This window comes from Daucus carota, chromosome 2 (assembly GCF_001625215.2).
Source record: "Daucus carota subsp. sativus chromosome 2, DH1 v3.0, whole genome shotgun sequence".
NCBI classification, from domain to species: domain Eukaryota; kingdom Viridiplantae; phylum Streptophyta; class Magnoliopsida; order Apiales; family Apiaceae; genus Daucus; species Daucus carota.
In genome coordinates, this window is record NC_030382.2 from 45,861,985 (window position 1) to 45,889,804 (window position 27,820).

At 34.5% G+C, this 27,820-nt stretch overlaps 4 protein-coding genes and 1 long non-coding RNA gene across 6 annotated transcripts; 3 read left to right on the top strand and 2 right to left on the bottom strand.

Annotated features, from left to right (window-relative positions):
- The first annotated feature begins 650 nt into the window (after positions 1-650).
- Positions 651-8,190, top strand: LOC108209259 (uncharacterized). 2 transcript variants are annotated; one of them, XM_017380070.2, is made up of 14 exons: positions 651-1,470; positions 1,599-1,685; positions 2,799-2,908; positions 3,258-3,308; positions 3,552-3,723; positions 3,969-4,286; positions 4,371-4,574; positions 5,141-5,620; positions 5,711-5,920; positions 6,133-6,321; positions 6,606-6,769; positions 6,873-7,025; positions 7,153-7,231; positions 7,481-8,190. In XM_017380070.2, the coding sequence occupies exons 1-14, from the start codon at positions 1,033-1,035 to the stop codon at positions 7,925-7,927; spliced, it is 3,102 nt and encodes a 1,033-aa protein (XP_017235559.1). In that variant the 5' UTR covers positions 651-1,032; the 3' UTR covers positions 7,928-8,190. The 2 variants fall into 2 exon arrangements, with proteins under 2 accessions (XP_017235559.1, XP_017235558.1); XM_017380069.2 differs by having other exon boundaries at positions 671-1,470; positions 7,478-8,166.
- Positions 8,191-9,890: 1,700 nt separating this feature from the next.
- Positions 9,891-13,240, top strand: LOC108206238 (F-box/kelch-repeat protein At3g61590). The gene is made up of 2 exons (XM_017376469.2): positions 9,891-10,184; positions 11,748-13,240. The coding sequence occupies exon 2, from the start codon at positions 11,767-11,769 to the stop codon at positions 12,979-12,981; it is 1,215 nt and encodes a 404-aa protein (XP_017231958.1). The 5' UTR covers positions 9,891-10,184; positions 11,748-11,766; the 3' UTR covers positions 12,982-13,240.
- Positions 13,241-15,756: 2,516 nt separating this feature from the next.
- Positions 15,757-20,914, top strand: LOC108209537 (BTB/POZ domain-containing protein POB1). Its single transcript, XM_017380495.2, has 6 exons — positions 15,757-16,256; positions 16,900-17,013; positions 18,647-18,768; positions 18,872-18,935; positions 19,266-19,545; positions 19,740-20,914. The coding sequence occupies exons 1-6, from the start codon at positions 16,007-16,009 to the stop codon at positions 20,551-20,553; spliced, it is 1,644 nt and encodes a 547-aa protein (XP_017235984.1). The 5' UTR covers positions 15,757-16,006; the 3' UTR covers positions 20,554-20,914.
- A 2,188-nt stretch (positions 20,915-23,102) lies between these two features.
- LOC108206103 (protein CURVATURE THYLAKOID 1A, chloroplastic) lies at positions 23,103-26,014 on the bottom strand. The gene is made up of 5 exons (XM_017376295.2): positions 25,744-26,014; positions 24,377-24,468; positions 24,147-24,254; positions 23,944-24,015; positions 23,103-23,345 (listed from the first exon to the last, which is right to left on the bottom strand). The coding sequence occupies exons 1-5, from the start codon at positions 25,877-25,879 to the stop codon at positions 23,280-23,282; spliced, it is 474 nt and encodes a 157-aa protein (XP_017231784.1). The 5' UTR covers positions 25,880-26,014; the 3' UTR covers positions 23,103-23,279.
- On the bottom strand, positions 24,864-25,706 carry LOC135150765 (uncharacterized). The gene is made up of 2 exons (XR_010289017.1): positions 25,610-25,706; positions 24,864-25,076 (listed from the first exon to the last, which is right to left on the bottom strand). It is a non-coding gene; the product is annotated as an uncharacterized LOC135150765 (long non-coding RNA).
- Positions 26,015-27,820: the final 1,806 nt, after the last annotated feature.

Below are 27,820 nucleotides of genomic sequence, written 5' to 3' on the forward strand. Positions count from 1 at the left end.
ATAATAATTTTACTATAATAAAACGTACTATTTTGAAATAAATTCATCTTATAACATGTATTTTGAGAATTTTTTTTTTTTGAAAATAAAATTTAGACATAATTAAATGTGAGTATGTAATGTAACAAATTTTGTATCTCAACAATAATAATTCAAATAAATATATTAAAGAAATTAAATTTCCTATAAATAATAAACTTAAAAAATTTATATAATTCCGTGTACAGATCATAAACTAGTATATAACGTAAACTAGTTAATGTGTTTTTAAATCAAAATTTAGCTAGTATAAGTCAAAAGAAGTGGAGATAAATATACTACCGACAAGCTTATGCAGCTCTCTTTTCTTAATGCAATTCATATTGCGTTGACAAAAGACAGTGACGAATATTTAAGACAACGTAGCGTTTTAAATAGGTTATGTTTAAAAATCTAAATCTATAAAGAAACACATCCCTATATAAATTATAATCTTCAAATTAATGGAGCAGCTCAAAGACTCTTCAACTACTCTCTTACACTCACCCGGATTTTCTTACCGTGGTAAAATCAGACTTTTCACCATCTTTCTTTTGTATCTATCCACACACACTTGAAAAACAGCTCATTTTCCATATTTACACGAAGATTATGTCGATTTATTTGACCATAAGTGACAACCAGCAGACACATCCAAACTGTAGATGTACAGAACATAAATACACACACATACACACCATCTTTATTGCTCACTTGCCTTTTCTCTCTCCCCTGTCTTTCTTTTTACTTGGTAATCTAAATCATACACATGATTTTTATGCATTCTTTAATGGCAATCTACACAAATTTTTTTGCTTCATTTTCTTTAGCTCGTATTATCATCACACTCTGTAAATAAGAATACCCATTTGTCAAAACAGCAGAAAAACAAATAAAAATTGGATCTTTCTTATCTGTGGCCTTCCTTTTATCAAGAACTCAGAGAGATATATACTTACAAATATTCTCTATGTGTAAAAGGTTTTGAGGGGTGTTATGTTAATGGGACTTTAAATGGGGTCTCTTGAGAATGGTCTGCCAGTGAAGAGAGACTCGAGTTTTAATCGTTTGAGTAGTAGAAGTGATAGGAACTCATTTAGTCAAAGACCCAGATCCAGATTTGCAAGATTTGTGTTGTTTAAGAAGATTGATTATTTGCAATGGCTTGGTGCAGTTGCTGTGTTTTTCTTCTTTGTAGTTCTTTTTCAAATGTTATTGCCTGGCTCAATCACTGAGAAATCTGGGGACTTACTGATTCAAAGCAGACAAGTTGTTGTTGATGGGGATTTGGCATTTTTGAAAGAGATGGGAGTGCTAGATTTTGGTGAAGATATTAAGTTTGAACCATCAAGGGTATTGGCCAAGTTTCAGAAAGAATTGAGAGAGGGTAATGGATCTTCTGGTGTTCAAAAGGGATTGAGATTTGGGTTGAGAAAGCCTCAGCTTGCTGTGGTCAGTATTTGAGCTGCAATTTGTTTTCAATTGTAGATTTTTAGTGTGCAGTGTATATATGTTCAAAGTTAAAAATCTTGTTCTTGAGTTGTGTTGCAAGATGCTCAAGTATTGATTTCTATATGTAGGTGTTTACGGATCTGCTGGTTGATCCACAACAAATAATGATGGTTACCATGGTAGCTGCGTTGCGTGAAATTGGTTATGAGATTGAGGTAATTATCTTCTAAAAGTAGCTCAGTTTAGTTGCTGGAGGCTTGCATAGTAATGCTGTCATGGAAAATGTGTTAAACAGCGTTAAATTAACATTTGTAGAGAATGAGATTTACCCCTTGTTATTTCTTAAGGGAAATCTAGCTAAATTAAGCTCTCATATGGCTTCTTGTTTATTATTTTTAGTGAAATGTAATTCTCCAATATGACATGACATTATTCACATTACCACTGAATTCAAAGCAGAAATACATTGGTTTTTTTACATCAATAAAAATGCTAATAGAGATCAGTCTTTCTGGATTGATAAGTGGAGTAGCTCTTCATAGACTAAAGTGTATTATGGTGCTGTATTTGTCGCTATAGTTTATGAGATATATTTTATAGATTGCAATATATTTGATTGTGGAATCTTGTAGGACTTGTTAGTTTGTGCCCAGCTGCTTAATGATTAATCCACTATATTTGTTGTTCACATAGTTTCTTATAATTAAAGAAATCTGATAGCTACTTTAGAAGTTTTTCAGCTATGTTTTAATAACATGCAGATACACAACTTTTGGAATCGAAACTTCTGGACATTCTATATTTTTTTGTTAGACGTGCTTGGCTTTCAGATTGGAATTCAGCATCATTCTATTATCCATACTCTTTATTTCCCTTCAGTTTTAATTGTTCAACTTAAATAAAAGGCCTTGGGCAGTTGGGGGTAGGGCAGCATGTTAAAGGTTTAGGATCTTGAGATCAACTTATCTTCATGTAGAAATTCTTTCAAAAAGTTTAGCGACCTTAAAATTTGAGTTTTCATAAGAATAGAACTCATGATTAACCCAGTTTAGGTGCTCCATTTATTTTTACTGAAAAGCCTTCCGACAATTCGAAATGGGTTAAAAGAGCTTGATTGTTATATACTTATATATGTTATATAAGTAAATTGAACACTTTAGATTGTTATAACTTATATATGTTAGTTCATGAAGTGCTATGCTGTTGAGAGTTATTGTAATATTAGCAGCGGTTTACGTTTCTCTTTTAACATGACTATGTTATTACTTATTCGATCTGCTCTTCTAATCACAACACTATATATATCAATGAACTGTTATTGCCTTCAGGTTCACTCAATTGAAGATGGTCCTGCAAATTCTGTCTGGAGAAATCTAGGAGTCCCTGTAAACATCATTCAATTGACTGAGAAGAGGGAGATTGTTTTAGACTGGCTAAAGTATGTCTTTCAGGTTCATTCTCATGAAAATAACTTTAAGAACCTAAATCTGTAAAATGTTTGTACAATGTTTAACACTTAATTAGTAGTTTGAGGGTCCTCACAAAGCATGTATGGTTGAAGTCCTGATTTCATGGACTGTATTTAACCTCTGTACCATGCTTGTTCTTATTTTTGCTCAATAACACTATTTATGTGTACCACATGTTTAACCCTGTAAGAATCGTGATTTACCTTGTATATGCAGTAACTCCTATTTCAAGATTTTGTAGTTCTTCTTCTTCTTTTTCTTCTGTTTTTTTTTCCATGCAATCTAATTAGAAAATTAATCTAATGCTATCCTGTGCAGTTACGATGGTGTTCTTGTAAATGGTCTTGAAGCCAGGAGAGTTATTTCCAGGTCAGCATATTTATGTATTATTGCTGGATGTGTTCTTAATGCAGTCTCTTGCTCCGTTTTTTCTATTTCTTGCTTCAGTAGTAGATGTAATTTGCCTTTTTGAACTAGTCAGAGCTATAACTGTTTTTCAAATTATATATGACTTGCCTATAATTGTCCTCCAAAATTCTTTTAGCATGATAAATGTGTTCTCATAGTTTCTGATCCGTTCATCATTTGAAGTGATGATTTTACTTGTTACAGTCTTTTGCAGGAACCATTCAGATCCGTGCCTCTAATATGGACAATTCAAGATTCGATTCTTGCTACTCGTTTAAGACAGTACTTATCAAATGGCCAGGTTGAGTTTGTTGATAATTGGAAAAGAATTTTTGCCCGAGCCACCGTTGTTGTCTACCCTAATCACGTCTTGCCGGTAACTTGTTATCCTACAATTTCTATCTAGCTGTAAGTTATCCTCATCTTCACTTTCTGCAGAGTATAGTCACTAATGAGGGGAGTGATTGTAAAATGCATTATCAGTACATTTAATCAAAATCATTTATGAGATTAATTATCTTTGTAGCTTTCAGTAGCATGAAACCTCAAACATATACTCGTAATGATGTGTATTGGCATCTAAAGGGCCTGTTACTAATTTCTGGCGATGTACTGTGTCAGATACTTTATTCATCATGTGATACTGGAAACTACTTTGTTATTCCGGGCTCTCCTGCTGAAGCATGGGAAGTAGATCATTTCATGGGCTCACACCAAGATAGTTTGCGTGACAAGATGAAGTTCGGTTCTGATGACTTTGTCATTGCCATTGTGGGTAGTCAACTTCTATATGGAGGAATGTGGCTGGAGCATGCTCTTGTTCTACAAGCTATGCTACCACTTTTCAGGGGCTTTCCACCATATAACGATTCCACATCTAATGTTAAAGTTGTAGTCTTAAGTGGAGACTCTACTCATAACTACAGCGTGGCTGTGGAGGTAAATTGGTGCTTGATGATTGTAGATATCCTAGTTCCGACTTTTTAAGAGTTATAACTTAGCATGACATTCTTTTTTCCGCAGATGATTGCTACTAAGCTAAGATACCCAACTGGAACAGTGAAGCATATTGCTGTTGATGAAGATGTGGATGGTTATCTAAGCATGGTGGATCTCGTCATATATGGATCCTTTTATGAAGAGCAGTCTTTTCCTGAGATTTTGAAAAGAGCAATGTGCTTAGAGAAACCAATTATAGCCCCTGATCATGCCTTGATAAAAAAATATGTAAGCTTATACATATACTATGTTGCCTTCACCGAGCATCTGTGCACACTTATCTCTATACATTTGTATAATTCGACTCAAAGGACTTATTCCAATGTGTTCATTTCATCGATTACTGAACCTAGAACTTTCTGCTGTTTCTAGATATTATTTATATTTCCATTCACCTTATGAACTTCATTTTTTAGTTTGGCATTTTATGCTATTTTCTTTCTGTTGTGTATGATCATTGAAAACTATAAGAATGAAGTAGATGTTGATTTATATTTTATATTAAATAAAAGTATGAAGAACATACTAGATCATTCAGGTTTAGCCTTTTGCATAACTGGACAATGTGATTGCATTACTCTGTGATAATTATCAAACACATGTAGACATGTTGTTGAGCCTTTTCCATCTCTCAGGTAACAATAAATTTTAGCTTCTTTGCAAATGATCTGCGTTGATGCCATTATGGTTCTATTGTGTTCACCTCCTAAGTCCTAGGCATCATTTACTTACTATTCTCAGATTTTTAGCATTTTCCGCGTAAGCTAGCCACACACTAATATTGAATTTCTCAGGTTGATGACAGGGTAAATGGTTATCTTTATCCGAAGGAGAATACCAGGGGTTTAACTCAGATCCTGTTGCAAGTTATAGGAAATGGAAAGCTATCTCCCTTAGCTCGCAATGTTGCATCAATTGGTAAACACACTGCCAAAAATATAATGGTTTCGGATTCTATCGAAGGCTACTCTTCATTGTTGGAGAATGTTTTACAATTCCCATCTGAAGTTGCATTGCCCCAGGCTATTTCAGCCATCCCACAACATCTGAAGGAAGAGTGGCAGTGGCATCGTTTTCAGAGCATTGCAAATATAACATATGAAGATAAAATTAGGAAAGGTTCTGCATTTCTAGACGAGCTTGAGAAACAGTGGAACAATTCTCAAGGAGAGGGTTATAGTACTGTGACAACTGAAACATTTGTATACAAAATCTGGGAAGAAGAAAAGTCTATTCAAATACTTAATATCAGGAAGAGAAGAGAAGAAGAAGAGGTAAATGAAGCATTAGATGCAAAGAATTAACTGTCACGTGCTTTCTGTGACGTTAAACAGTGCACTTACAACTTCTTATATCTATTGTAGTTAAAGGACAGAACTGATCAATCCAGGGGAACATGGGATGATGTATATAGAAACGCCAAAAAGGCTGATCGCTTAAAGAATGATTTACATGAAAGGGATGACGGAGAGCTTGAAAGGACTGGTCAACCTTTAACGATCTATGAACCGTACCTTGGTGAAGGAGCCTGGCCTTTTCTGCACCACAAATCACTCTATCGCGGGCTTGGACTGGTGAGTGCTATTTCTGGCTCTTAATGGATTTTCTAATTATGACAGTATGAGTTACATATCAACTAATGCTTGGTTATCTATATTTGTCATGTGTCACCTGCAATTAAATCAAGAATTTATTTTCTAAACTCTCACTCTTAGCTTAAATTTATCGATAGAGAGTTTATTGTTTCTTCTCATCTGATGCCTATACATGTACTGGATGTTTGTAGTCCAGCAAAGGCAGAAGATCCGGAGCAGATGATGTTGATGGCCCTTCTCGTCTTTCACTTCTGAACAACCCTTATTACCGAGATGTACTTTCTGAATATGGAGCTTTTTTTGCCATTGCCAACAGGGTTGATCGTATTCACAAAAATGCATGGATAGGATTCCAGTCTTGGAGAGCTAGTGCAAGGAAGGTTTGTACTTATCGTAACTCTAACATATGAGGACTCTCTCCTTTATATGCTTTCTCTTCTATTGGCCTTTCTTGCAACCCTAAAATTTGCCTGCAGAAGCAGATTATTTAGAATTATGCTAAACCTTCTGTTTCATTAGGAGTTCTAATAACATAGCACTTGTAGATTTTTTTTAGTCATTTGCACAAGGAGGAGGTTACAGTTACAGAACTAATCATATATTTAGTGAAATTGATTTCTAAATAATCTGTCTTTTTAATGCACTACAATCATGGATTTCACAGGGGTCTTTGTCTAAGGATGCAGAGAGTGCACTGCTGAATGATATCGAGACAAAAAGGCATGGTGATGCCCTCTATTTCTGGGTTCGTATGGACAAGGATCCCCGAAACCCGTTACAACAGGATTTCTGGTCATTCTGTGATGCTATAAATGCAGGAAATTGCAGGCAAGGACAGAGTTTATCTAATACTAGTTTCTATTGTCAGTCATGCAATTAATTTAGCCGTTTTACTAAGATTTTGACTTGACTTCCTCAATATCAATTATAGGCATGCTTTCTCTAAGACTCTTGAGAAAATGTATGGTATAAAGCATAATTTGACATCTCTTCCCCCGATGCCTAAAGATGGAGGTACATGGTCTGTCATGCATAGCTGGGCTTTGCCAACCCGATCCTTCCTGGAGTTTGTGATGTTTTCAAGGTTTGATATTCTATCCTTTGCTTCTTTACGAATGTATGTTGCTAATCTTTGTAGTTGAAAAACGATTGTCATTTGCTTTTCTTGTTTAATGAGCTGAATGTAATAATTTGGTATTACAAACCTGCAGAATATTCGTGGATTCACTGGACTCTCAATATTATGAAGCACATCATCAAAGTGGGTACTGTTACCTAAGTTTATCCAAGGTAAAATGTTCAATATCAAACAGTTGATGTATTGCTTATGGCAAAACAATGATTTTTTAAACCCTCTTTTTAGCAAATGTGGATTGGTGATGTATGCAAAATGCCTGTAAAATTTAGAACTGCTATGATAAATTGATGTTTTCATTCTGCATTATTGTCTTCCATTTTCCTTTTGAATTGTTGCATATTGTTATAACTAGAACTGGTACTTGATAAAGTTCACTAATTGGATGGAATATTGATCAGCAGGATAAACATTGTTATTCTCGGGTTCTTGAACTACTTGTAAATGTTTGGGTCTACCATAGTGGTAGAAGGATGATATACGTCAGCCCAGATACTGGGTTGATGCAAGAGCACCACATGTTGAAGAGTCGAAGAGGTCAGATGTGGGTTAAATGGTTTCAGAACAGCATGCTCAAGAGCATGGATGAAGACCTTGCTGAGGAAGCTGATTCAGATAGCCCTAAGAAACATTGGTTGTGGCCCTCAACAGGCGAAGTCTTCTGGAAAGGAATGTATGAAAAAGAGAGGAGTCAAAGAAGTCGAGACAAAGAAAAGAGAAAGCAGCAAAGTAAAGATAAAATAGATAGAATACGAAGACGGACTCATCAAAAGACAATTGGAAAATACGTGAAACCTCCACCGCTGAAGGTGGATAATCCAAACACCACAGTCGTAGACGTTTCAAGATAAAACTGTTTCTTATAATAGGGTATCGGGCATATATCAATAGTAGTCTGATTTGATAAATCCATTCTTTTCCAGATGTATCCTTCCAATTCTTTTAGATTGTGTCGTAAACGATGCTGTGCCTTCATGTATGTATCCAGAGGCTTTTGTATGTAAGAAGCATCCCTCATAATTGATGCTGATGGATGCCTGTAATTTATAACATAGGCTCTTCCCTTATATGATTATATCCCATTTTTTTATGCCAATCTACTGTTCTTCAAGAATTCTAAATTCTCTTGTGCTGTATGAATGAATGAGTTTCAGTTTTAGCAGCACTATGTTGATCCAAATGGCACAATGTAGCAAGACCCTGATTATATTTTTCCTGAATGCCATTGTTTCAAGCTTGAAATGTATATGGTTAGGTTTCACCACACCAACTAAATATATACTGTAACAAAAGACAGAAAGTAAATGCTTGTGCTATTATACATGCATGAATTTACAGTGAAAGTTTGCTTGAGATATGAGAAGGTAGTGAGACATGAGTCATGAGTTAGTAAGCAACACATGCATTTGTGTTGTCTGGAAAGAAGTGTTGGGGACTCATAGTGGGGCTCGCACTACTTGCACTTTTCACTTCTTTTCTAGATGTACAAATGCACTTTCTGATGCAACCCAAGTGTTTACTTCATACCATAGTCTGCTTGGACCAGTTTTCAATCATGTTTTCTATATTTCTTCCTAATTCCCACTCTCATAACTTAGCCTTCTAGCTAAGGCTAAAAAAACTTTGGATGACTTAGAGGGCGGTGAATAGGGGCGATTTGATACATAGGCTTGAATGTGATTTGGATTGAGTCTGACAAGTAATTTGAATCGATTTCAGTTTCTGACAAGTTCGACTCGAACTCGACACTTATATCTCGAATTTGATTTAAACTCGAGTTAGATTCAACTCGACCCAAACCAGATAATATTTTTAATGATAATTAATAGACGAGATATGATAATTGACTGATTATGAAAATTTGTTGATAAACAAAAACTCGACTCTATTGCACGCAAGTAGAGTTAAAAAAGAAATTTAAGATCTAGCTCGGCTTGATTCAAATAACAGAAATTATTAATAGTGATTTTGACAAAATAGGATATACACAAATAAAACTCAAATGGTGACCTCCAAGTCATACTCTACATAATAAATAAACAATGAAACAAATTGAGAAACATTTTGACACACATGAATTCAATATTTTGCATAAAACGTAAGCTCTTAAACTAATAAAAACTTTGAAGGAAAGTAACAACCAAAATTCCATTGATCCAAATAGACAATAGAGTTCACATGCCTACCTTCTCAATTCTCATGGAGTGTGAGAGGCATTAGTTAGGTAAAGCATTCTTATTGGACGGACATAGTGCCTTTCACCAACAATTTTATTGGACCCGGAACTTTTCTTCCCCACGTCTGAAAGCAAACTAAATTATTTTTATTTTTATTATATATGTTCCTGCATTATTTAAAATATCAGCAAACTCAAATTTTATTTATGAAAACATGATAATTTTAAAATTATTTACTCTATGTACAAATTTATTAGGATTTTTTTGAATAGACCCCTAAATTGAAGGAAGCCCGGACTTTCGATGGGTGTCATCGTTCATCAGATCCGATAGTACTTGGACAAACAAATATGATTAACCAATCGATTTAGATATGTTTTTGACAAATCAAAGTATAATCGGTAAATTTTTAAAAATTAATTTAAATGTTTGTAATAAATCAGTAAATTTTTAAAAAACACTTAACATAAATAATAAAAATTATTAAAACAGCAAAAAATTACATGGTACAATTATATTTATTCCACTTCTGTAATAAAAAAGACCACTCAGTATCTCTCTGGTACAGACAGACACACACAATAATCTGTGTATATAGTACTCCTCTATATATATCATCAGTTTGCATAGTACATCCGTCCTTGCGTGTCTTCCCCAGCCTATCATTTTCTTTGATGTCCAAACAATGAGTTAGACAAAGATACTTAATTTATCTCTCACCATTATTATTCATCTCTATCTGCTAAATCTGTAACTCCCCATTTCAGCTTTCCATCTTTCTTTTTTCTCCTAAAAATCCGTGTCATTCTTCATCTTGCACTTCTTTAAACTTCAAATCTTGAGGTTTGTGAGTGATTAAGCAAGACCCATTTGGTTTTTACTGTTCCTGAGAAGCTTTAGGATTGATTACACACCTCAGTTTGATTTAAAGGTATAATCTTTATTTGTTTTGCTACTTAAAAGGAACTTTTTTTTTATCAGTTGTAGTGAAATGTTTGTCTGTGTTTGTGTGTTGATCTAACATTTCTGTGTTTAAGGGTCTAAATCTTTAGCCTCAATACTTTGTTGTATACTTTGCCTTTGTTTAATAACAATATTTTTAGGGTTTGATTGCATAATTAGAGAAGTTCCTTAATATATTAGTAAATGCATTGTTACTATGTTGTAGTGGTATGCAATATTTACTTTGGTGTGAATCTGGTTGGTGCTATAATTTGTCACCCCAATTTTTCTCTATTTAATATTCTGGTGCTAAATGTGAACTATATTTTCTTAAATCCAGGGAAATTTGGAGATAATATGATATATTCAGTGTTGTAAAAAGCGCATTAAGCGGCCGCTTAAGCGGCCGCCTAAGCGGAATCGGCCCTAAAACGCCTCGATTTTGTATTAAGCGGGTTTTTAAGCGTTTTTGAAAATTAAGCGGACTATTAAGCGGATTAAGCGGTCGTTAAGCAGATTAAGCGGTACTTAAGCGGTCAAAATGATTTTGACTTGCTAATTTTTCAGTTTTAAAATATTTTTTATATAATATAACTATAATTATATTAAAAAATTTAAAAATATATATATATTATTAAAAATTTAAATTCTTACCACAATATAATATTATTTTTGAATATATTAATATTATAATTAAATATTTAATTATATTTTATTAATCCGCTTATTGGCCCGCTTAAGATTCCGCTTAAGCGTCCGCTTTACCGCTTAAGCGCTAGAAGGTCCTTACACCGCCTAGAGCCGATTTGCGCTTTTCATAACACTGGATATATTTGCTAATATTTCCTTTTTATAATTGTCATCTTGAGTTAATTGTAGAGTGTTGTATATCTTTTGCGGACACTTGTCTACTTGATGAGATAATATTGGAATCATCCTGCCCACATTTCTTTCTTTTTCTGAAGTGTTGAATCTGCATGCTAGTTAGTGTGTAAAGATATTGTCTATATACCTTTATGATGGTAGAGCTGCTATTGATCTTGTTGTGATTATTGTTTAGTTGCACGCTGATTAAATCTTTATGATATTGATGAATGGATTGCATTTTATTTTTTAGCTCTGATAAGTGATAAAATGATTACATAGTTGGATCTTAAAAAGCTAAAATCAAAGAGATATATGTTAATCTGGTTATCTTGGGAGATCGATGTTTTATGTGTTTATATGTGTCCATCCATGTCACCCACAAAATACAATGGTTTGTTGCTGCAAGATTTTTTGTTTCAAAAGAGAGATTGAGTAACCTCCCAAATAGATCCAAGTGATATTTAAATTTAAAACGTTAGTGTCGTGTTTGAGTACATATGACACAAATATATTCATTTGAATCACCTATGGACCAAGGTAACAAAATATGTATATCAATATTTTTGTGGATGAAGCAAGTCAGATCTGTTGAGCCTAGAGTAATCCATTATCTATGCCCTTTGTTGAAATTGGAGAGCTGTCTTACTTATCTCTCCTCTATAATCTGCCTAATTATTTTATGTAGGACCTTTTGTTTCCACATCATGGAAGGAGAAACATCCTGGGTTAGTCATTCTTTTCATGACAATGTAAGAGATATGGCAGAGGTCAAGTCATTTTCTGAGCGCAGTTATGAGGTCAGTACAGAACTTACAGTTCCAATTGATTTAATTTTGCCGGATGACTTGCTCGAGCGGATTTTGGCATATCTCCCCATTGCAAGTATTTTTAGGGTAGGGTGTGTATGTAAAAGATGGAATGAAGTTGTAAGTTCAAGAAGGTTTTTGTGGAACTTTACCCATGTTCGGGTACACAGACCATGGTATTTTATGTTTACTAGCTCCGATGAACCAGTTGGTTATGCCTATGATCCCATTCTTAGAAAGTGGTATGGCTTTGAGTTGCCCTGCAGCGGGACTTCCAGTTGGTTTATTGCTTCTTCGTGTGGTTTAGTTTGCTTCATGGATAACGATAGCAGAGGTGAGCTATATGCATGCAATCCAATCACCAGACACTACAGGAAGCTCGAGAAGCCTCCAGGTTCAAAATTTTCCGATTATAGTGCGTTGGCAATCTCAGTGAACAAGGTATCACACAGCTATAGTGTCTCTGTTGTAAGATCTAAGCAAGTCCCAGGAAATTTCTTACAGTATGAAGTTTCAGTTCATGTCTATGACTCTGGAACAATGTTGTGGGCTACCACTTCACCAGAAATTTTGACTGGTTGGAGAGGTGGTGAGGAAAGTGTGATCTGTGATGGGGTTTTATACCTGTTGGTTTACTCAAGTGGGGGTGGCAATCCAGAGAATCGTCATGGACTATTAACATATAGTCTATTCAGTCACTTATCGCATGGTTTGTTAATGAAAAATTTTATCCCAATGCCATGCCCCCTCACTTGTGGCCGTTTGATGAACGTGAAGGAAAAGTTGGTAATGGTAGGAGGAATAGGGAAGCAAGATCGACCTGGGATAATTAAGGGCATCGGGATTTGGGTTCTGAGTGGCAAGGAGTGGCAGGAGATTGGCCGTATGCCCCACAAATTCTTCCAGGGATTTGGAGAGTTTGATGATGTTTTTGCTAGCAGTGGTACAGGTGATCTCATATACATCCAAAGCTATGGAGCTCCTGCTCTTCTTTCTTTTGATTTCAACCAGAAGCAATGGAAGTGGTCCCAAAAATGCCCCGTAACCAAGAGGTTCCCACTTCAGCTCTTTACTGGGTTTTGCTTTGAGCCTAGACTTGAAATTGCCCCCTAAATTACATCATGTTGCATATATTATATCTTGTTACTGACAAACTTGTCAAGGGTTCGGACCTTTTTTTTTACTGTCCTTATAGTTTTGGTCTTTACTTTTAGTCTCCATGAAGTGTCTGAAAGGCATAGTGAAAATTAATCAGCCAGTGAGACTGCGCAATCATGTAACCAGAAAATCATTGTTTTTGCTGATATGGGGACAGTAAACTAGAGTTTAATACAGGTTATTTTATCCATGATAATTACTGTTTTTAGATTTATTTATTTATTTTTTAAATCATATACATCTACATTTACAAGCTTGTTCTTTTAGCTCCTTCTGTATCACTTGTCTACAATTATTTTGGATTGCGTATGCCATGCCTTGATGTGTGTATGTTTGAAGGTTGAGGTCCCATTTTTGCTGTTCTATAATGCTTGGACTCCATTGGATCATCTGATTGATACATGTAAATATGTCCTTTTCGACTTTGAAGAATTATTGAAGATGGGTTTTGTACAAGTCCTTTTCTCGTGCTTATCTTCTGTCGAACATATCGAAAACCAGACTTAGGTATATTTTATCTTCTATGGATAGTGAATCGCTAGTTGAGTTCCATTCTGGTGACTTCATGTGAACCACTTACATCTCGTTGTTGGTCCTTATCAGCAAGTCTTAGAGCAAGTGGAGTTGGTCACCATTTTCAATGGTCCTAACTACTAATACTGTATATGAGATGAACTTGCCTCTCCTTACCTATTCGGCTATGATTTTGCTGTTCTTTGTTTCAAGACTTCTTAATTTCATGTTTTATGCTTGTAATCTGTTCGTATTCTGCTAAGCTCCTGTACTTCAAGTTAATATTAGGTTCGACTCCAGATGTTAGTTAATTCATCCTTAAGATTTCGACCAGTTTGCGTATATCTGTTTGAAACACTGGCCTGTGCCACGAGAATAAACGATTACAGGAGGATTTGAAACCACGAGATCCTTTTCCAGGAGCATGTCAAATGCGATGCTAAGAAGATGTTAAAGTAGAATTATTATTTTTTTGAAATAAAAGTTTCCATTACTAAAAAGAAAAAGAAGAGTCACATAAGTCTCCTACAAACAGGAAGCAGTAGACATAAACAAACTAACAGTTCCTAACAAACAAGAAATGTTAGATGTATTTGTTTTCGAACATGTTGAATAACCATGTCACTTCTCTGTAGTTTAATCCTGCATCCACGTTTAGTTTGTGCGAACCCTTCTCGGCCAGTTTACTTGTTAAATCATAAACATATTCTATTTGGAACGTGTTGATAAGTTCTCTTTCCTAAAAATTAAAAATTAGGATATTAAAAACAAATTTTTAATTTTAATTTTTAAATTAGAGAAGATTTAGAAAAAAAATAGAAGATTGTGTTTTCTTTAAATTTTAAGAAAATTAGAAAAAAATTAGAGATGAATTCGATACTGTAGAGATATGATTCTACCTAACTAACTTTAATATTATGCACGGTTTATCATCGTAAAAAAGTGTTTTGAATTTTTTTTCACAACTGATCATATTATAATTTTATGATGACAATTTCCCCTGATGATCTGCGGCAATTTTCTGCTACCTTGAAGTTGCCAATTCATCAGCCACCGCTGTGGGCCGATCCCCTAGTTGGCCAGTTGCATGTCTGCTTACCAAGTTGTATTATTTGAAAGTGTCAACTAATATTGTCAAATGTTTATGGTTAGGCCAGTCATTTGAGAATTATTTTAGTGCAGCCTAAAAACATGTGTTTCAATGATTTCAGTGATTAGCAACTTGTAAAAATGAATGAACTGGTAAACATTTTCTTTACTGATTACTATCATTTATTTAATCGAGACAACTACGTATCAGAGTTCTGAATTGTTATGGTGCAACCGGACCTAATTAATTTCTACCTTTTAATTATGTTGGCATGAGGTTTGACATGTTTTGGAAGTTTGATTATTAAATTCTGCTAATTTCATTAATATTAGTATTTGATAGTTAGCGAATTTTCAATTCTAAAAGATTAGTTTAAATAGTTTTTTTGATTTAGAAGTTTTGGTTTCTGTCAACTAATCAATCCGCTATCTACAAGACAATTCTATTGAGAAACTGCTAATTCAATGTCAAAACATCTCTGAGTTATCTTCTTATAAGCTCAATAATTTATTTAATTCTAAATTTAAATTATATTTATAAAAAGTATTTAATTAATTACAAACAAATATAGTGACCTAAATACATTAATAAATTTATTTAGTGACCTAATTCGATTTCTGTGTATAATTAATATTATTTCATTGTGCATTTTTTATATTGTTTTAATCATCTTCTATTGTTACTTTATATTTAATATCAAATGGGATCAGGACAAAATTTAAGACCAAATAGAATTGGGATGGGATTCAGAAATTCTTGGATATATTTGAGAGATATTAGGAATTTTATTTATTGAAATAAAAGTAATATATGTAATAAAATATTATTAAAATAAATAAGTTATTCGAAAGATTTCTTATACTATTTTTTTAAATATATTATGTGTTCACATACGTTTGTATTATGTGTAATTTATCTGTTGCTAAAAAATACAATAACAAAATAATTTAATAAATTATTTATCTAAACTAAAATATATTTTTTATAATATTGTAAGAACAAAATAACTTTTCTTCTGCTAAGTTCTTTGAACTTCAAATTTGCCACTTAAAGTTGAGAAATAGGATCTCTAGTAAAAAGTGGGAACTTGGAGAAAATGAAAAAAAAGTAAAGACTAAAGAGTGAGAAACATTTAGTTGGAGTACCATTTATCAAAAATTAGACAAGTATGTTTTCCTAAAACGCACACGTCTCACTCTGAACCCTTTATACTTAATTAATTAAAATAAAAATTATGTCTATTACTGCCAGAAAATTGATATGCAGCTTAGCAGATGAAGCTCCAGCCTTATCTCACTTATAAATTGAATATCTAGGGTTTTAAAAAGCTTGCAGTTTGTTTTGTTCCGTACGACATATCTTCATAGATCTGTTGAAATGAAGAATTCGAGCTTAGATCTATTTGATCCTCGCACGGAGGTCATGGATTCCAATTACTCGTCGGAAGCTGTTCGCGACGGCGATTTCGGTTTTGCTTTCAACGACAGTAACTTCTCCGACCGCACTCTTCAGATCGAGATCATCGCCGAGTCGCCGGAGACTCGCGACGACGCCGACGGCTGTCAGAGTCTCGCCGATTGGGCCAGAAATCGCAAGCGACGGAGAGAAGATATTAAAAAAGAGACTGGTGAGTAGTTATCTTTCGTGAATTATTAGTTTTGTTGAGCTTAGAAATGTATAAATTAATGCTATGTGGATGCTCGCACATAAAAGATGTTGACCTTACCAATAGCTGTACTAGTTTGACCATCTCACTCGAGAATTTTACTGTAATAGGTTTGTATCATTTCTGGAAGAAGAGCATCGGTAGTGTTGTGATTAATGATGTTTAGGTGAACGTGTGTGTATTGAGCTGTTTTGGTTCCAAAAAGTTATTAAGAAATTGGTCGAATTTTAGGAGTATATAGATTGGAAGTCCTTAAACAAGCTTATTTGCTCCAGGATAAAGTTTTCATTTCATAAACTGTTATACTGAAGTTGGTCACCATTTTTACTTTGATTATATCTGATCGTGTCTGCAAGTTTGTTTGTACATTTTCATTCTTAAGAATTGTTTGTTGAGACATTGGTGTTGATTAGCCCTAGTTATTGGTGCTCCAGATTTTTTTTTATTGTACTACCTGCTTGTGATGAGGCTAGAACTTCGGAACTGTTCCTTTTGCAGCGTATACCAATTAAATTAATAGAGTGACTTGCACATTGTATCTCCGCCCCTTGTTATTTCGTATCTGTGAGGAGATATTGGTGCTAACTTATCAAATTATATACAGCTGTTGACATTAATATGGGTCCAGAAGAGCAGATAGTGAATTGCAACCAACCTGATGTGGACGATGAAAATGAAGACGAGGAAGCTGTTGCAATGAATGAAGAACCAAATTCAGGTAATTAAAGATCCGCTTTTAGTCGCTAGTATTTATTTGTTGCTTTATTTATAATATATTCCTCCCAGTCTTGTTTAATGCGCACATTTTTAAAAGGCTAAAGATTGAATATGGAAGCATGACTCTCGAATCGCTATTAAGTGTTTGCTTTTTTACCAAAAACTTAATAACTAATCGCAAGGTTTACAAGAAAATAATACTTAGGCATAGTCTGGAGTCTTAACTTTATAACATAAAGAAATGTCAAATACATAAGCATGAAACATCAATCACCTTCAAGTTTTAACAGTTCAAAAGCCTTGGAGTCATACAGCTCAATCTCATTCATCAAATTCTCGCTCTTCCTTTTCATCATTTAGAGTTAAAAGGGGGAGTGCCTCTCTTGTGAAGTGCCTCATGAGATAAAGTGGTCCCACTTTCGTCCCTATTTAGTTGTCCCTTTTAAAAAAAACGCACATCTTAAGAATTATTTAATTACATACATTGTTTCCATAGTTGCCCCTAATTATTGCATTAAAAAAATGACTTGTGAAGTATTATTAATTGTAAAGTCAAATATTGGATATAGGAATGTAGGGTTAGTTCTGGAAAAATTTGGAAAAAAATGTATTGAAATATGGGAATTGAGAAGGACAACTATTTAAGGACAAATTTTTGCCCAAAAGAGACAATTAAAAAGAGGGACGAAGGGAGTATATATTATATAATAAAGTGGTTAGAGGTACATTGTAGAGATTCGAGTTGAAAGTTGATTGTAGTATTCTGCTAATGAATGCTACTTCCCTGGCATTATTGTCTTAAGCTAGAAAGCAGGGATACTTCGTCTGGGTGAAGAACTGTGTAGGGGATACTTGGGGGTGCGGGGGTGCGGCGGGATACGCCACGTGGCGTATCGGTGGAGGCAGCGATGGGGATACGCGGGGGTGCAGGGATGAGGGTGCGGCAGTGGCACAAATCGTAATTTTTAACAATTTTTTTTTTTTTAAACTTAAAATTAGTTGGTCAAAAGAAAGAAAAGAGGGATCAAAACCTAATTAGACTAATTGAGTACCTGCACGAGAGAGAGCAGAGCATCTGCAGCTCAAGTATGTCGATTGGTAAGTGTGTTTTCTGTAATATCTGCTCATGTGTGTCTATAGATTGTAAGTATATATAATTGCTCATGTGTGTGTATATATTTCTATCTCTAGTAGGGTTGATTTAGTTATTCCGCTATTTTGTTCTACTTAAATGCATCTTATGAATTATTTATTTTATATATATATATATATATATATATATATATATATATATATATATATATATATATAATATTTTTAATATCTTAATATTTGCCGTATCCCCCATACCCGTATCCCCATATTTTGGAATTTGACGAATTCCCGTATCCACGTACTGCGCACCCGCACTCATGCTTCCTAGGTCTTAAGGGTATAGATGCTGTATGTTTTAAATTTATTATTATATGCCTTTCATCTACGCTTGGTGACTTGGTGCACTAGGTGATTTCGCAGGATTTTAGGCTATTTGACCTTCTATTGGTTATAGATTCTTTTTGTTTACATATCTTATTCTCATAATCGATACATGATTGCTCTCTCATAAAAGTTAGCCTTCATTTTCACATTTGTAGGAGATGAAGCTGCAGATAGCAATGACTCGAATTGGAGCATGGAGTGTTCTGAAGTTCTAAGAGTCAAAGTTTTGCATATTAGTTCTCCAATCTTGGCCGCAAAAAGTCCATTTTTTTATAAAGTAAAATATGTTACTTCTTATACTTTTACACACTCGCACACACAAATTGCTCCCTGTTTTGTAGAATTCAAATGATCAATTTCCATCGATTTATCATTTGCAGCTATTTTCAAATGGAATGAGAGAATCCGAACAGCGACATGTAACTTTGCGAATCACTGTCTCTGGTAAGTTATGGTTTTAATTGTTTGCATGTGATTACTTGGTTTTAAGTTGATTGAGGAAACAGCGAAACGCCAACCTTTGGAACCTTATGTAATTATAAACACCATATTTGGATCATAGTTGTACACTTTGTCATTTTTCATTGCGGTGATGTAAAATATCACCCAGTTGGATCTCTTTGAATTAGTTTGATGGACCATGTTATTTTGTATGACATAGATGAGTGTGGTTTTTGTCGCATAATTTACTCTATTGCTTTGTGTCTAATCATAGTAATTAACTGTTCATTTTATGTCACCTCATGATCTCTTTTTCTCATTTGAATGGAGCAGAGGAAGCTGCCCTTATGGAGCTCCTCAATTTCATGTATAGCAACACCTTATCAGTCACTACTGCCCCTGCTTTGCTTGATGTGCTGATGGCTGCTGATAAATTCGAGGTTGCTTCATGCATGAGGCATTGCAGCCGTTTGTTGCGGAATTTACCCATGACACCGGAGTCTGCATTGCTTTATCTAGAGCTTCCCTCCAGTGTCCTCATGGCCGAGGCTGTTCAGCCATTAACAGATGCTGCAAAGCAGTTTCTGGCTGTACGTTATAAAGACATGACCAAGTAAGTTTGTTGTACTTGCGAAATGTTGTTGCTTATGCATTTAACTTGTAGCTTGTTATTGATTAACTTCAAGGTTCTGTAAGTGCTAAATGAGCTTTAGTGTCATGTGGCTATCTATTCTGGATGATTTTTAGAATTTGAACTTTAATGATGCTATTTTTTTCAATTTAATAAGCTATTACATGATTGTCTAGGTTTCAAGATGAAGTCATGAACTTGCCTCTTGCTGGAATTGAAGCAATCATGTCAAGTGATGATCTCCAGGTGGCATCAGAGGATGCTGTGTATGATTTTGTCCTGAAGTGGTCTAGGGCTCAGTACCCAAAGCTTGAGGAGCGGCGGGAGATCTTGGGTTCACGTCTTGGCCGCCTTATCCGTTTCCCTTACATGACTTGTCGCAAGCTTAAGAAGGTGTTGACTTGCAATGACTTTGATCATGACCTAGCTTCTAAGGTTGTGCTTGAGGCACTCTTCTTCAAAGCTGAGGCCCCACACCGGCAACGCAGCCTAGCTGCAGAGGATTCTCCTACTACAAACCGCCGTTTTGTGGAGAGAGCCTACAAGTATCGGCCTGTTAAGGTGGTTGAGTTTGAACTTCCAAGACAGCAATGTGTGGTCTACTTAGATCTGAAGCGCGAGGAATGTAATAATCTATTTCCATCCGGGAGAGTATATTCACAGGCATTCCACCTAGGAGGACAAGGTTTCTTTCTTTCTGCACATTGCAACATGGATCAGCAGAGCTCTTTTCATTGTTTTGGCCTGTTCCTGGGAATGCAAGAAAAAGGATCTGTCACTTTTGCAGTTGACTATGAATTTGCAGCAAGGTCGAAGCCATCAGAAGAGTATGCAAGTAAATATAAAGGCAACTACACTTTCACCGGGGGCAAGGCAGTGGGTTACCGTAACTTATTTGGCATGCCATGGACTTCATTCATGGCCGAGGACAGTCCTTACTTCATCAATGGCATACTCCATCTAAGAGCTGAGCTTACGATTCGACAGTAACTTGTCACATTCTCGTTTTGTAGCTCTCTACTTGCTTGTATCCTGCCATTTACCTTTTGTGCTCTACCCTTTCAGAAAGAATATTTAGAAACTGTGTTCATTGTTATATGTTGAATTCTCTTTAAAGGTGTTCCGTTGTTAGACTGTTTGCAAAAACCAATAGGAGGGAGGACTGAATTTAAAATGCTCATCTTCTGGGCATTTAAGATAATTTGTTCTCTGTGCTTATTGGAGCACTAGTGGCAATGCCTTGTAGTTCTAAAGTTTGAATACATTGCATATAGTGAACTTGGTTGTGTAAGTGGCCACTTGCAAGGCCATGTTATATCACATACCCTGTTCATGTAAAATTAAATTGTCAGTGCCGTGTTCTTTCACATATTTCATGTTGGGAAATTGATTGTGAAGATTATATTTTTAAGGTAAAATACCTTTGGAAAGTAATTCCAGATGCAACAATTCTTGGTGTACTCTTTAATAATGGTGGACCCCCTTGCAGTTACAACAACCACACCAATCAAAACCCTCCATTTTTATTAATGTTAGAGCAAGTCCAATGGTGAGCTAAAAATAGGTGTAGCTATTGTTATAATATAGCACCAAAAAGTGGTTTTTAGTGCTAAAATAATATCACATCTCCAATGGTTGGTGCTATATCTTGTGCCAAATGAATATATGTGCATTCATGTACTTGAATAAGTTGAGATATAAATCTATTTTTTATTCATTTCCCTCCACTTTTTTACTTTTTGATGAGGTGGCAATTATAGCTATTGCTATAGTTTGTGCTAAATATAGCACCAACTATAGCAATATGCTATTTTAGCACCAAGTTTAGCACACCATTGGAGTTGAATTTTTTTGATTTAGAGCTATAATATAGATATAGCACAAGATATAGCTCACCATTGGACTTGCTCTCAGTGCTTAGCATGTGCTCATAGGCACACACTAGCCAAACCGTCGGTTTTTCTATGGTGTGCCCATGGGCACATATTAAGCACCAAAATTTATGAAATTGGAGGGTTTCTATTGGCTTACCTTCTTTAATAATGGTGGACCCCCTGCAGTTACAACAACCACACCAATTAATTAATGTTAGTGCTTAGCATGTGCTCATGGGCACACACTACCCAAACCGATTTTGAAAAGCTTTGCTGTGCTGTCTTCTAGCCTAGGCCCAGTGATCAATGATGTTTTTCTTGGACCCATTTGACAACTCTACTGGAATAAATTATTGAATGCATCGAATAATTCACCTAGAAATCATCAACAGTAGCAATTTTGTTTCGAAAAAATAGTCAATATAAAATACAAGACTAAACTAGTCATATATATGCATATCCAATTAAATTTGGCTAAATTAATTAACTATATTAACAATTGACAATTATACTATGATTGACCACAGTTTTTTCAAAAACCCTGATGAGAGTCCGCCATTCATAACCTGCCCCCTTCTTCCATCAATACCACATCCATCCCATCCATCCTCTCATCCCGTTTCTTCCATTTCTATATCTTTAATTTCTATTATAATAATTATCAATAAAATCGAGATCTAAATCTTTTTGGGTGTGATATTGTTACCGTCCTTCTTTTTGGGTTGTTGATTGTCCCCAATTTTTGGGTGTATGTCTTGTTTCGTTTTTGATTCGTTGTCATGTTGCGTGAAGAATGATTTCTACGGTGTATTGGGAGATCTGGGCAACCAGCTTCAAATCTGGAATTGTGGTACTTATCGCGAGAGCTCACCTCGTACAACAGAGGATTGTTTAATATACGGGGTATCTGTACCCCCAACCTCCAATGGGTGTAACTGATGGATATGAACACTGGTCTATCACCAAATTTTTATGTGCGTAGGTCAATTGTGATTCTACTATTTTCAGTGATGTTGGTGTCGACTGGATTGCTCGAGAAACTTTTGTAATCATTTTTATTATCAAGAATATTTATATTCCATCTGTTAAGCAATCTGAAAACAAAGCGACTATTTGTTTAGCTCGGTTTTTGTTTCACAATCAGGTTGTAGTTGTCAGTTTGGGGGTTTGTCCCAACTGTGTTCTTATGTTTTATGTTCAGTAAAATTTTATTGTTCGTCAAAAAAAAAATGATTGACCATAATTTTAAATTAAATTTAGTAATATGAAAAGTTTGATTAAAATTATAAACAAGGATAAATCTCAATTAAAATTATTTTTATTTTGATACATCTTAGATTTTCTGTTATGAAAAAAGAGGACTCGATTCTAAAGAAATTAATGGCCCCTGGTTGTAATTGGGATTTGATTTAAAAACCCTGTTTCTTAAAACAGATTATCTAGAATCACTGAATCAGGCACAAACTTCTCAAAACCAAATCCTAGTTTCTTAGAACAAATTCTCACATATCAGTCCACAACTTCCCAAAACCAACACCTACACGTCGATTTCATGAAAGAAGCAAAATTTCTTGCAGGGCACCTTCCAGTGTGCAAACCCTTGATTCATACCGTGTTAAGAAATGGAAATTTAGGTAACCACTTAAAATGAATATTGCCTGACCATTTAATTTTGTAAACAAATTGCAATACTTTTATTAAAAGATGCACATACAGTAGTAGGTATACATGAAAGAATCTACACTACACTATATTATAAGAGCATGCGATTCTTATAAAGGAACCACTGATACAATTCAATGAAGACAACAGACATTAGACGACTTTGGAGTATAGTCATTTTTACTCCGTTCCTGCAATCTTCTTCTTCAATGACTCAATATCCGATGCTAGCTCTTTTCTACTTGACTGGGAGAAAAGAATGTTAACAAGCGCAAAATGTCAACTTAGGGGGAAGCCAAAGGAAACCAGGAGATATATCATACTCAGAAAAACATTTTTGCAAGCAGGGTAAATATACCAAGGAGCCAGATTCCAGAGACATTCTCAACAATGCATATTGAAACAAGCACGGTTATCATACATACAAACTACTACACTGAGGTCATGAAAAAAGGCTGAAATTTTCAAAATCTGACCTAAAATTACTGTCCTTACTTCAGGCTATGAGATCTGATTGTTTTACTATTTGAGAAAGACAGGATAATAAAGGTTTCCTACATTAGAGGAATATAAAAATAGAGCTTATAAAGAGCTTGCATCTAAATGCATTGACAAGTTACAATATTAGAAGAGAATCATTTAGACTTTTCAACTAGGTACTGGAGGGGAGAGAGCATATAACTGCCAAACCAGATATCTATATGATACAGTACAAGTCCACTACTAAGAGCGAGAAGCCGAGAATGTACAGGTAATATCACATAATAAGTAATGCAGAGTGAAAACCAAAAAGCCAACAATATTGGGTAGTAAAGTGTCACTTTTTGATTTTTTTAGTTCTTACCTTGAAGAGAAGGTATCGGTAGACAAACCATCCTGTATATCCAAGTCCTACCAACTCCAAAATCTTCGGAAGCTAGTATACAGCATAAAATAGAGGATTAAATATAAAGTAGACCACATAGGAAACTCCTACCAAAGAATCTACTCTTACTAAAATCATGCCAGTAAGAAATTAATATGCACTGATTATAGTAAAGCACTTACCAAAGGAATGGAGTTGATTGCACCAACAAGTGTAGCAGATAACCAGAGACCAACAAGTGCCCCACCTCCATAGATAAGCACTGTTGACTTATTTTCAACTGCATCCCACTATTGACCGCAACAGGATGTACAACTTATTAGTTGGATTTAAAGAAGTTATATACATTATGTAAGCATAAGTGCAGAAGGGACTGACAAGATACCTCCTTGATGGGTTGGTTTCAATTTACCTTTTCCTTTAGATCTGCGAGTATCTCTCCACCATCATCAGGGCTGCTCTCTTGTGATGTAGCCTTGATCTGGAACTGAGATCTCCTTGAGCCTGAAATTTATAAAGAATAAACAAGAACTTAGTAAACTCACAACTAACAGCAAAACCGAGTATCGGTCGGCTCCGGTATGATCTGTTTCAAATACAATATTTTTAAGTGAAGGAATATGTCATGGAATTATGGGAAATTTGAAAGAAATCATAATTTGTTCAATGTACAAAAGAAGAGCTCTTGTGGAAAGAATGCCGTAGCAAACTTTATGCTATCCCAGTCAGGGTACACGAGATCTATAAGGAGATATTAAGTTTAAGTACTACCTAGTATTATTTAAATTTCAAATTTGGTTTGAAGTTGCAGTAAAATTAGATCAGAGGCATAACATCTTTGAGTTTTGGAAATATGCAAGTTCGCAATTTACCCACTTTATTGAAAGAATAAAAAGACATGAAAAATGATAAAATATAGGATAAATAACTGCTGTAGGCATCACAAGTAGAGACATTCCATATTGTGTCTGAATTGTAGCATGACAAAGGCTTGTAGTTAATGGTACAGCCAAGCCGCTTGCCTTAAGAATATACAAGGGCCTAATAACTAAGAACATCTAGATACTGAAATTGGACTGGTGAGGAAATTCCTTGTTAATGCACGTACTTACCTAAAAACAAATAAACAGCACTTTCAAGAAATAAGCTATTATAAAATTTTTAAAGAACTTCAACAGAGAATGACAAGAATAAGCATGACAGACATCCATAAAATTTATATAAACACAAAATTCCACGAAGAAGCAACAAAATAAAAAACACACAAGGTAGACGAGACAGCATCAACCAAAAATTAAAATCCATTTTGTACATTAGATTCATATCACAGCAAAAAAAGAAGATAAATTAGAATGAATTAAACAACACATAGCATCAATAAACAACCAGCATTCCAGTTCCGCATCAGCAATAAGTAATTCCATATCCATAATGTCATTCAACATTGTAATAAATAACATCAACAATCTCCACTTCCTTCCTTCACAATCAAACTGAATCAAATTCTAAACAATATCTCAGTCAGTATCCTCCAGTCAAGTTCACCTTTTCGATCTCCACACACCAAAAAATAGTCATTTCTACACACACTACATTCTTTAGGTAAACAACTAAAACATAATTAAAAAAATGTATAACTAGTTACATTTGAGCTCAAGTCAACAGCTACCAGAATCAAGAAAACAAACCAAAGAACTAAATTACAATTCAAATAACCAAAAACAATGAAAAGGGCTTCCAAGAAATGGGCCAGATAGCACAAAGATAGAAACTTTATACCTGAAGAAAGCTTGTTCGAAGCTGAAAAGGGTGAGGTGGAGAAGCGAGGTGGAAGATAAGGCAAGGCAGATGAATGGGTGGTGGGTAAGCGAGGACTAAAGACGGCTGTGGTTGCCATGGAAGTCGCCGTGGCCATTTGTGATGAAATGCTTGCCAAACAAATCTTATCTGTGTGTAAGTGTGTGTAGTTGGGCTTAGAGGTGTGAAGATGAGTTGCAGAGTTGTTTTATGTTTTGTTTTAGTGGATGAAAAATGATTGTTGCGATTCTCTATCTTGAAAATCCACGTTTCACGACCTTGTCTGTCATACATTTTGTTTATTTTTGTAAGGATATTTTCTTGGCACATTTTTCCAGTAAAATTAATGCTTGTTACATTTGGTTTGGTGCCGGTCAAATTGTCCAAAATTTGGCTGAAATTTATAAATATTTTGACCAACAAAAAACGAAATGTGACAACTAAAATGGGACGGAGGGAGTACTTTATCCGTCCCATCTTACTTGTCACATTTGGGTTTGTTCCGTTCAAATTGACACTGAAATTTATTAATATTTTAACAAGTAAAAAAAAATTCATCGGAAGTAACTTTTAATATACTTTATGATGTAATTTTCAGTTTTTTAAAACAATGAAAGAGTGACTTATAATTTTTGGTCAAAAATTAGTCAATTTGACCAACAAAAATAAAAATGTGACAACTAAAATGGGACGGAGGAAGTATTAACTTTTATTATAATCTTAAATACTAATATTTTATTTATCTCTTTATTTCCCGGTTTCCACAATTTTAATTATTAAAAGATTTTTATTAATATTTTCTGATTGTATTCATTTTAAAGAAAAATGACGGTGTTTTGTTGCTTTTATTTTTATATTTGTATCTAATTATTAATCTTAGACCTCTACAATAAATATATAAGAACAATTTTATGAAATTCTTGCATTTTCTAGTTAATTAATTATTATTATTTAATTTATCCAATCAATTAATTTCATATTTGATTTTATAATTAAAAGCCTGGAAGCTTAATAGTAGAATTTTATTTGACAATGTCTACCAAATTGAAATTAAAAAGGTTTAAATTATTTTTAACAAAAGTAGTTATGATTTTTTCGAAACTGGTTATTTATTAGAAAATATATATTCTTAAATTTCTCATATATTTTGTTGTAAATAAGAAATTAACATATATTCATCTTGATTCAAAATAATTTCATCTATCCACATTTTTCAATAATAGATAAGTTGGAAGTAAAAAATGAGCTCCTCTTTACAAAATCTACTTCTTTTCCAAACATTTTAACAACTTATAATTATTAATTTACTTCTCAATTCTATTCCACTGCTTTAAGCAAGAAGTCAATTTTTTTAAACTAATCCAAATCGGCTCATATGCTCAGCAGCTCAGGAGGAAATGAAATTCAGCAGACATAAGTACAGGGAAATTTCTCAGCACGATCTACAAGTCCCTCCAGGGATGGTCTTTCCGTTGCATCCAGTTACAGGCCACACTTGCATTTCTGCAATATATACTTTCTTGACATTATATTCCTTCATTTTCCAAACAATCATCTTCTTCTTTGTTTGTAGCTAATGCCCTCGTTTATACTTGACATTTTCTGGAAGCCCTTTTAAACGAAATAGTTTTTACAAAAAGTTATCGCTTCAAAAAAAAAAGGGAGGAAAAAAAGGATGAAGAGAGGGGTGGGTTATCTTGAATTTTTTTTACTTTTATTTTCTACATTTTAAATTTACATGTCATACAAACTAATTAAGTATCACTTGAATTATCAAATCGCGCTCAATTCTGTGCCGCATTCAGACGGTAGGTAATTTTTTTAAAATAGTGTAGTATAGTAACTTTTTTTTCCTTTTTTCTCTGACTTTCAATATTGTAGGAGTTCCGTAAATAATGCAAGCAGAGTGAAACATGCAAAAACATAGTGCAACTTATCCAAATATATAACAAAACAGGTTTAGGCAAGCAATTAAATTATACAGCACCAGGTGTAAGTTAAACAACTAAATAATCCTTGTTATTAGGTGTCATCTAGAAACAGAACCACTACATGCATA

Coding starts and splice junctions, on each gene's coding strand:
- LOC108209259 (XM_017380069.2), top strand. CDS start 1,033: ATGGGGTCTCTTGAGAATGGTCTGCCAGTGAAGAGAGACTCGAGTTTT. Junction 2,909..3,257: donor ATTGTTTTAGACTGGCTAAA/GTATGTCTTTCA, acceptor TATCCTGTGCAG/TTACGATGGTGTTCTTGTAA. Junction 4,575..5,140: donor ATGCCTTGATAAAAAAATAT/GTAAGCTTATAC, acceptor TGAATTTCTCAG/GTTGATGACAGGGTAAATGG.
- LOC108206238 (XM_017376469.2), top strand. CDS start 11,767: ATGGAAGGAGAAACATCCTGGGTTAGTCATTCTTTTCATGACAATGTA.
- LOC108209537 (XM_017380495.2), top strand. CDS start 16,007: ATGAAGAATTCGAGCTTAGATCTATTTGATCCTCGCACGGAGGTCATG. Junction 17,014..18,646: donor GAATGAAGAACCAAATTCAG/GTAATTAAAGAT, acceptor TCACATTTGTAG/GAGATGAAGCTGCAGATAGC. Junction 19,546..19,739: donor CGTTATAAAGACATGACCAA/GTAAGTTTGTTG, acceptor ATGATTGTCTAG/GTTTCAAGATGAAGTCATGA.
- LOC108206103 (XM_017376295.2), bottom strand. CDS start 25,879: ATGGCCACGGCGACTTCCATGGCAACCACAGCCGTCTTTAGTCCTCGC. Junction 24,016..24,146: donor CAATCAACTCCATTCCTTTG/GTAAGTGCTTTA, acceptor GCTGTATACTAG/CTTCCGAAGATTTTGGAGTT. Junction 23,346..23,943: donor ACCGATACCTTCTCTTCAAG/GTAAGAACTAAA, acceptor CTTTTCTCCCAG/TCAAGTAGAAAAGAGCTAGC.